A 9466-nucleotide genomic window follows, 5' to 3' on the forward strand; every position below is an offset into this window, starting at 1 on the left:
CACACCAGGCAGCTCATAACCACCTGAATTCATCTCCAGCGTATCTGACACCTTCCTCCGGCCTTCATGTGGACCCAAAGTCACTCACACATAAAGACACACAGACATATACATAAGTAAAAATAAATAAGCCTGTAACCAGGGCACCGATGAAGAAGAATCACCATGAGCCCTTAAGCTAGGCCAAATAAACTCTCAAGTATAGCTCCCAGAAGCTTGAAGGGTCTAGCTATCTTTCTTTCTTTAATATAAACACAAAGGGGCTTCAAAGCTGAATGGCATGAATTAACTGGATTAGTGAGAGCCAAGTGACAGGAATGCTGTTTTGTTTTTCAAGATAGGGTCTCAAGAACCTGAGGTTGGCCTTGAACTTGCATGCACCACCACCCAATTTTTGCTGTGCTGGGGACAGAACCCAGTGCTCAAGCATGTTGAGCATGCTAAGCAAGCACTCTCCATGAACCCTCATTATTAGGATCTTTTAAATTTTATCCTTGTGCTATAGTTTTAGGATACAAGTCCATAATTTTTCTTAAATGTACATCTATGCAATACTATATGATACAGGCATTGTTTTGTTTCCCCTGTGTTCTGCTTTTTCTTTTTTGAGACAGGGTCTCCCTATGGGTGTCACCCTGGCTGGTCTGGAATTCTCTATGTAGACCAGGTCACTCTGGCTGGTCTGGAACTCTCTATGTAGACCAGGCTAGAAAAGAGCAACAAACTAGAGCCAGGCTCCTGCAGTCCACGAAGAGTCGAGCAAACTCAGAAGAGTGGACATCCACTAACGTGAAGGATTTAAGGTAGAACTGGAAGCCTAGACAGGACTCTATAGCAGAAGGCCCAAGCCTTGGCGCTGGAACAGAAGCGCAGGCAGTACAGTGCTTGCCTCACCCACATGAGGGTCTGAGTTCAATCCCCAGATTCCCACATAAACGACCCAGGCATGGTGGTGTGTACTTGTAATCCCTGGGACAGAAGGATCCCTGGGACTCACTGGCTGACCAATCCAGCCCATCTGGTGAGCTCCAGGCCAATGGCACTGTTTCAAAGGTTTTCAGTGTTCTTGAGGACAAGGGAGGCCATATTCTGGCCACCACACACGTGTTCACATATGCACGTCAACACACACACACACACACACACACACACACACACACAGAGAGAGAGAGAGAGAGATTAAGTAGCAAAGAAAAGCTGAAGCATTACAGTGCAGACCCCACTTGGCACAACCCCAGGTAAAATCAGAACAACACATACATGAAATTTTATCCGGTGCAGGGGCTGCGACAACTGATGACCACGTCAGCCCTTCCGTTACTATATACTCATCCGAGCACAGAACGCTGCGATTGTGTAATGAGTACGATGAAGAAGTAACAGCCGGATTTGTGAGGGGCACAGGGAGGCAAGATAGGTCCAGGAGAATATCAAAGGGTACTAGGCACAGTGTCAAAGAACCAGGCACACCTCTGCCAAAGCCAACCTTAGAAAGGGGTCCAGGCGCAGCAGGGGTGTTCCCTATTTCTCTCTGAAAACTGGGACTCTTCACTGAGCTCTGGACTTTGAGTAAAGCAACTGGAAGAATAACTGGAAATCCGGTAACCAAGCTCTAACGGTGGCCCAAAGAGGATAGCTGAGTTTTTATTCCGTGCAAGCATAGAAATCCTGTCCCTAGGATGGAACTAGTACAGACCAAGTACTGGAGTACAACCACACCGCACGTGAAAAGGCGGTCCCTCTTTAGTACAAGCAGCAATCCTCCTGTCGAGGCACAAGGCACCACAAGAGAGGGTGTCCTCAACTCTGCCACCACCCCGATGAGCGCAAGGCTCTCAAACTTCCTCCATCCTCCCGAGCCTGGGGAGCGGGGGCTCTACAAGCTGGGAGGGGGCATTCCTTCCCGACAAAAGGGACTGAGAGGCTGGCCACCTGGACCCCCGCAGAAGGAGACTTGTGTCCCAAGGTCACCGCCCTTGGACACCAGGGGACAGGACAGTCCCACTGAACGTCTGTCTCGTGACTGCTGAGACTCCAGAGCGCAGCAGTCTTGGCCTCGGGAAGCCAGTCTCGCAACGTGAGGGGCTTCTAGACAGCCCGAGACAGCGACTCCCGGGGACCTCGTGATGAATGAGGTTGCATCTGGGCAGGGATCTGGATGTTCCCCGTCCCCAGAGGACCCAGGAATCTTTAAGTTTGCACCCAGCAACACGCTGCACCCCTGCACGCCGAGGGACCAGTCAGTTGTCCCTCCAGGGTATCTAGGGCCCGCCTTGGGGCAGACACCTCTGAACAACGGCATAGTGTCCCCACCGCCTCCCAAGCCGGTCCCTGCCCGCCGCCCCGGGCTCGGCCCTCTCTCCCCAGCAACCCCAGGGTGTCAGGGACAGAGGTCCTCACCTCGGGGAGCCCCTGGCCCTCTGGCCCTTTGGGTAGCCCCATGATCCGGATGCGCTGATGTGGTGTGGGAGGGAGCGGGTCCTACAACCGAACTGTGATCCGGGTGGGGTGCAAAGCGGAAACTTCCTTCACAGGAGCTGACACTACCACAGCCGGTCGGAGAACCGTGGCCCCGCTGAGCATGCGCACTAGGGCGGAAGCGCTGTGCCACTGCGCCTGCGCAAGGGCAGAAGGAGCGGCTGAGCGGGGCGGGACTAAGTAGCCGATCCTCCCACTCAGGGGCGGTACTGAGCTGAAGATTCCGCCCAGGCTACTTTTTCTTTCTTTTTATTTATTTATTTATTTATTTTTCCTTTTAAATTTTTTTCCCTTAAAAATATTTTCTTTCTATTTTTTTTAGTTTTTTTCTTTCCTTCTTTCATTTTCTTGACACAGTGCCTTAGTCAGCCTGGCTTAGCATTTGCTGCATAGCTAAGGAGGACCTTGGATTTATGATCCTCCTGCTTCCACACCCCACATAATGAGATTATAGGTATATGTCACCATGACCAACTCTATTTTTAAAAATCAGTTTACAAAGCAGCGGATTTCCTTATGCCATTTTCATAAACCTTAGTTTTACTTGAACGCCCATCTTGTTTTCTCATTGTCCCATCCTTCCCTTCTTACAGTATCCCTCCTTTAAGCTCTCATACCACCTGCATTCTCTGATCATTCCCATCGGCTCCCTCAAAGTCTCTTTTGTCCTCTCAAGGACTCTTCTAGTTTCTTGGCCTCCACTGGGCTTCTTAAAAGGTATTTCCCCCTGTGTCTTGAGGATTTCTCCCATCCCCACTCTTCTCCTCCCCTCCCCTCCAATCCTCTTCTCCCCTGTTCTCCCCTCCCCTCCCTTCACTTTCCTTTCCTGCAAGTCTTCTCTCCAAGCCTAGCTTTGGAAGCTCTGAGCTCCTGAGTCAATCCCGGCCCAGATGCACTGGGGCGTTCTTTATGTAGCTAAGGCCCAGTTCCAGGCATGTTTAAAACGCTCTTGTGCCAGTTATCAATACATGGGCACAGGGACAGAAACCCCTAAAAGAGATTATTTGGGTCTGTTGCCTCTGCATTTTATTTCCAGGAAACTTCGAGTGAGTTAATAATCCCCACACCATCCCATCCTGATGTTTGAAGTCTTCCTGGGAGAAGTCCTTTGCAGAATGCAGAGTCCTGAGCTCATGTAAGATGGGCTGCTACATCACTTTTATAATGTGCCTTTTGTCTGTCCCAGAGGGTGGCAGCTACACAAAGAGTGAAGAGTTGTCTCTTTTCCCACCAGCTCCATAACGGCTTCTCAGCTTACTTTTTTTTTTAAGAGGTAGAAGCAGAAGTGACATGAACCCCTTTGCTGTAGGAGATCTGTACTAGCAGGGCTGGGAGGGGTAGAGGACTGTAGAAGCGTGTGCTTGCAATTAAAGCGGTTTTGTGTTTGCTTCCCCTCTTCCTTTTTATACCTCTGATATTTCAACTTTTTAAGGTTTATTTATTTTAGGTGTATGGCTGTCTTGCCTGCTTGTATGCCAGTACACCTTGTGCGTGACTGGAATGCACAGAAGTCCAGAGGTATGAGATCCCCTGGAACGTGAGTTTACAGATAGTTGTGAGCTACCTTGAGACCATTGGGAATCAAACCTAGGTCCTCTGTAAGAGCAGCAAGAGCTCCTAACCTCTGAGCCATCTATCTCTCCAGTTTCTGTGAAGGTTTTGCTTGGTGGTCAGCTTGACCACATCTGGAACGAACTACAGTTCAGAATGGAGAGCACACCTGTGCGAGACCTTTTGCTTGGTGTGAAGTGCGTGAATCCACTTCTAGTCCAGACCTTTGAGGCAGGATGCCTTTGATTTGGATCTGAAGGCGGGAAGATGTGCCTTTAATATGGGCCATACCTTCTGCTGGAAGGACATAGAAGAAGGAAGCTTTTGCTCTTCGCCTGTTTGCCCTTGCCTTGCTAGCACACCCATTCCTACACTGACATTAGAGCCTACTTCGGGATTCCAGCATATTCTAAAGACCAGCCTTGTGGACTGAGCAACTACTGGATTCTTGAACTTTTGGTCCACAGCCAGCCATTGTTGGATTAGCTGGACTACAGCCCATACGCCATTCAGAGATTCATTCTATAAATTGCTACCTCAGAGAATCTGACTAATACAGCTCCTATCCCTGAAGTTTTAAGAATTGATACTAAGTAAATGTTTGTCCTTGGAGAACTTTGCACTTTGTACTTTTGGGGTTTATCCAAACCGAACAGTGGCTTCTCTGGACCCAGAGAAGAGCCTTGAGAACATCACGCACTGCCTGGACACAGAGCCCAGGGATTGTTTTGTGAGCATGAAGGTCTGAGAACGATTCCCAGAATCTCCGGGAAAATGCCAGAAGTGGTGGTATGCTTGTATTCCCCCGCTGAGGAGGCAAAGACAGGCGGATGCCTGGAGTTTTCTGACCAAACATCTTGGCCTTAACAGTGAACTCCAGAAAACTGTGAAGCCAAAATTATGAGGATGCTTCTTATGCTTCCAATAAGGGGAGAAATCTGAATAGGTAAAGTAAAGTGTTAAGAAAAGAACGCCCTGGGTTTCAGATCTTGCTCTCTCATGTGAAAACTCGTTTGAAAAGTGTCCATTCATAACTCTCAAAAGAGTTTAACTTTATAACCTTAAAACTGTCCTTCGCTGACATGGCATGCATTGAGAGAGAACTGTAGCCACACAGGGTCAAATATGGACCACTGCCTCTGTACAGGAGAACTTAGACACCTGGGGGTAAAGCAGCCCAGGTCATAGGCCTCAAGAACAGGACGCAGGGATGCTATGACATAAGTACCCTATTGTAAATGCCTTCACAATGTTCTAAATAAAAGATAAAATGTGTATGTTTCTATGTGTGTGTGTGTGCACATGTGAGTGCAGGAGCTCTTGGAAGCCAGCAGAGGGCACCAAAACCCTTGGAGCTGGAGTTACAGGTGGTTGCACTGTGCTAACTCCTGACAGCCACCTCTTCAACCACCCGCCCTTTGCAATGTTAAAAAATAAACATGAGCAGCTAACTTTATTATTTAACTATCCCTGTAAAATGATTCCAACAAAGCTGGGTCAGCAGTGTTCATTCTCTCTGTCTGTCTCTCGGTCTCTACCTCTCTCTCCCCTCAGCAAAGCATGATAGCAGTCAAGAAGCTTCGAGCAGCACATACTTCAGAGGGGAAAAGATTTATGAAGACTGTCAGTTAAATACAACATTCTCCATCTCCTGTGACACCAGCTACCTCCCAACATTTCCTAGTAGGCTATTTGAAGATTATGATCACCCCTTTCCTAGGCAAAGCTTTCTCCCAGTCCTGAAGATATATCTATCTATATCTATGTCTATCTTTATATCTATATATCCTGGATTCTCCTTGTTGGTTATAGCAAGAGTCCAGGAGGATTGTGTGAAGTCTGAAAAAAAAAAGAATGATGAAGATAGTATAGAAATCTTTGCCCAGAATAACACACACACACACACACACACACACACGGAGAATATATGTTCAGTCGCACGTGCGTGTGTTGAGATCAGAGATCATTAATCTCAGGTGTTTTTCCTTGGGCACTTTTTCCCTTGCTCTTTTGAGATGGGCTCTTTCTTTGGCCCAGAGCTCATGTGGCTGGGCTAGCTGACCAGAGTCTGCAGGAACTATTGTCTCCACTTCCCCAGTGCTGGGATTATAAGCATGTGTCACCACACCCAACTTTTTAAATTTTATTTTATTGTCATTTGTGTGTGTTGGTTAGCATTTTCTTTTTCTTTTCTTTCCTTCCTTCCTCCCCTTTTTTTCTTTCTTTCATTCATTTTTTAGTCATATTGACACAAGTTAAAGTATCTGGGAAGAGAGAACCTCAGTTGAAAAAAAGGACTTCCCCTGGATCAGTCTGTAGGCAAGTCTATGGGGGCATTGTTAACTGATAATTGATGTGGAAGGGCCCAGCCTACTGTGGGTAGTGCCACCCCTAGGCCTGTAGTTCTGGGAAAGAATAAAAAATCCACCTCTCCTCTATGGCCTTGCTTCAGTTTCTCATATTTTCTGTCTTGAGTTCCTGCCATGAGTTCCTTACTCATAAAATAAAGCTTTTCCTCCCCAAGTTGACTTTGGTCATGGTGTTTATCACAGTAAATAGAAAGTAAACTATAACAGTGTGCATGTGTGTGCACGTGTGTACATGTGTGGGGTGTGTGTGTGTGTGTGTGTGTCTACCACGTATGTGTGGGTGTACAGGAAGGCAGAAGAGGGGCTACAGGCAATTAGGAGCCTCTTCACACCACTAAATCGTCTCTCCAGGCTGCTGCTTCTCCTTCTCCTCCTTTTCTAAAGTGTCGGTTCTGGGGCTAAAACTCAGTTCTCGGGCATGCATGGCAAGCACTTTACCCACTGGGCTGTCAATCTGTCTCTTCTTCCTGAAATTTCATAACCGTATGTTATCCTTACGTGGTAAAGTTTGGACAGTTGTGCAATGTGCGCTCTATATTTAGCATGACTTCATAGCTACTAGGGATTGACTCTCGGGCACAGCACCAGCTAGGCTAGCACTCCAGCGCTGAACTACCTCCCCCGGCCCTCTTTTCACTCTTTTGAGACAGTATCTCACTACGTTGCCCAGGATAGTTATAAACTCACTCTGGAGCTCAAAATAGCCCTGAACTTTCAGCTCTCCTGCACCAGACTCCTGAGCAGCTAGCCTATATGCTGGGCCACTAAGGCTGACAGCATGTGACATTTCTACAACACAAAGGTAGAGACATTATAGTGTAAAAGAAACGACGGGCTGTGTCCCACCACCTGGCTCCTGGCTGACTTTACCTGAAGTAATTACACGGAAACTGTATTCTTTTAAACACTGCCTGGCCCATTACCTCCAGCCTCTTATTGGCTACCTCTCACATATTGATTCAACCCATTTCTAATAATCTGTATCTCACCACGAGGTTGTGGCTTACTGGGAAAGATTCAGCATGTCTGATCTGGCAGCTTCATGGCGGGCAGTTCTCTGACTCTGCTTTCTTCCTCCCAGAATTCAGTTCTGTCTTCCCCGCCTAACTATGTTTTGACCTATCAGGCCAGGCAGTTTTCTTTATTAATTAACCAGTGAAAGCAACAGATAGAATAGTACATGGCAGGATGGTTTAAACAAGTGGCTCTCAACCTTTCTAATGCTGCAACCCTTTAATATTGTTCTTTATGGTGCAGGGACCCCCCCCAACCATAAAATTATTTCACTGCTATGTCTAGTTGTAATTCTGCTACAGACATTTGCATTATTAATCATAATGTAAATATATGGTATGCAGGATTTCTGAGATGCAACCCCAAAGAGTTATGATCCACAGGTTGAGAACCTCTGATTTAAACCCTATGTCCTCTGAACTGAAGATAAAATAACCCAACATACACACACACACACACACACACACACACACGAGTTCCTCTAGCAATTCTCTAAAACAAAGGATAGTTGTATTAACAGATTCCACTAATTTTCACAACCATACTCTATTAACATGATTTAAAATGATTTGACAAGAACCCAGCTCCACAGCAATGAATAAAACTTATCAGAGAGTATCTGCTATATCCCCTAATGAAAACATTTCAGTATTCTCTGTCTCCCCAAAAAAAGGATACTTAACATTTTATTGGCATTTTCTATGATGGCAGAGCAAGTGAATGTGTGTGTGTGTGTGTGTGTGTGTGTGTGTGTGTTTGCAAGAAAGTTTGTGTAAGTTCAGGTGCAAGTGTGTGGTGCACAGTTGCATGTGTGTGCAGGTGTGTATGTTTGGAGACCAAGAGTCAACCTCGGGTCTTACTCCCCAGGAAGCAACCCCATGATTCTCTAGACAGGGTCTCTCAGGGCCTGGAGTTGGTCACTTAGGTAGGCATGGCTGGTCACTGAAATTTAGAGGTGCACAGTTGTCTCCAGCTTCCAACAGCTGGCTTTCTAAACGCATGCTAATGAATCTACTTTCCATGTGGGTGATAGGGATTGAACTAGGTCCTCATGCTAGTGCAGCAGGCACTTTGCCAACTGCTAGTTATTTCCCCCGCCTGCAAATGGATTTTTACGTCTTCACAGGTGATTCCAGGGAACGTCCAATTTGACAAGAATTTGTGCCAGAAGTTCTTCTTGGTGCTGGAATTATTGTAGCCAACAAAGTAGACAAGATAATTACCAAAGGAAATTAAGCATGTAAATTAATAAGATAATGTCTGGTAGAAATAAATGCTATTAAGAAAAAAAACCCTACTTAATGGGCTAGGGAACAGTTCAAGACAGTCTTTTTACAGGAAAATGCCAGGATGAAGTTCTCTCATGCTATTTGAGGGAAGGATTGAAGCCTAGGAAGGTGTCATAAGAAACCCCAAAGAAAGCATCTCAGAGAAGGGGCACTGCGGTGCACAGCACACCACTCCCTGTGCCCTGCAGACCCCCTCTCAGAGGGTTTTCTTTGCTTGTTATTATATAAAGATGACCAGCAAGAGCTTCATCAGCAGAACCTCCAGTGTAATGATCCTTGGTGTGGTCCCAAGGTAAAGTGATCTACAACAGACTGGAAACCTGAGTTGTGGGGCCTAAGAGTAGGATTTCAATAGTAGCTTGCCAAATAGACAAGAACTTCAAATATATCCTTGGGTATGATGCTTGCATTGTGTGTGTGTGTGTGTGTGTGTGTGTGTGTGTGTGTGTGTGATATCAGTATTTATGTGGGGTGTATACACTTGTGTGGAGTCTGAAGAGGTCAAAGCCTGTTGTCTTCCTTGGTTGCTCTCTTTCTTCTGCTTTTGGGAAAGGGTTTCCCACTGATGGTGGAGCTCATGGGTGTAACTGGAGGTTCCTCTCCCACCCTCCACTTCCCAAATAACCACTCTGAACTTAATATTAACTACATACTGCTTTCCTCCGATCTGGACTCAGGTCTTCTCACCCACCCCATAGGTGCTTTACTGGCAGAAACAACTCCCCAGTCCCTGTCGCATTTTTAGGGCTTCTGTACATAACAATG

At 46.5% G+C, this 9466-nt stretch overlaps 1 protein-coding gene across 2 annotated transcripts in view; it reads right to left on the reverse strand.

The window, feature by feature from the left end:
* The window catches only part of Ccdc93 (CCC complex scaffolding subunit CCDC93), a 73559-nt gene extending 70963 nt beyond the window's left edge, over positions 1-2596 (reverse strand). Inside the window, exon 1 of one of the 2 annotated variants that reach the window (XM_087906592.1) lies at positions 2401-2596. In XM_087906592.1, coding sequence (XP_087762718.1) covers positions 2401-2442 — 42 coding nt within the window. In that variant the 5' untranslated portion in view covers positions 2443-2596. The remainder of the gene's footprint in view (positions 1-2400) is intronic. The other variant, XM_048443795.3, reaches the window with a different exon arrangement.
* Positions 2597-9466: the final 6870 nt, after the last annotated feature.

The sequence above is a fragment of the Myodes glareolus genome, chromosome 5 (genome assembly GCF_982192425.1).
Source record: "Myodes glareolus chromosome 5, mMyoGla1.1, whole genome shotgun sequence".
NCBI classification, from domain to species: domain Eukaryota; kingdom Metazoa; phylum Chordata; class Mammalia; order Rodentia; family Cricetidae; genus Myodes; species Myodes glareolus.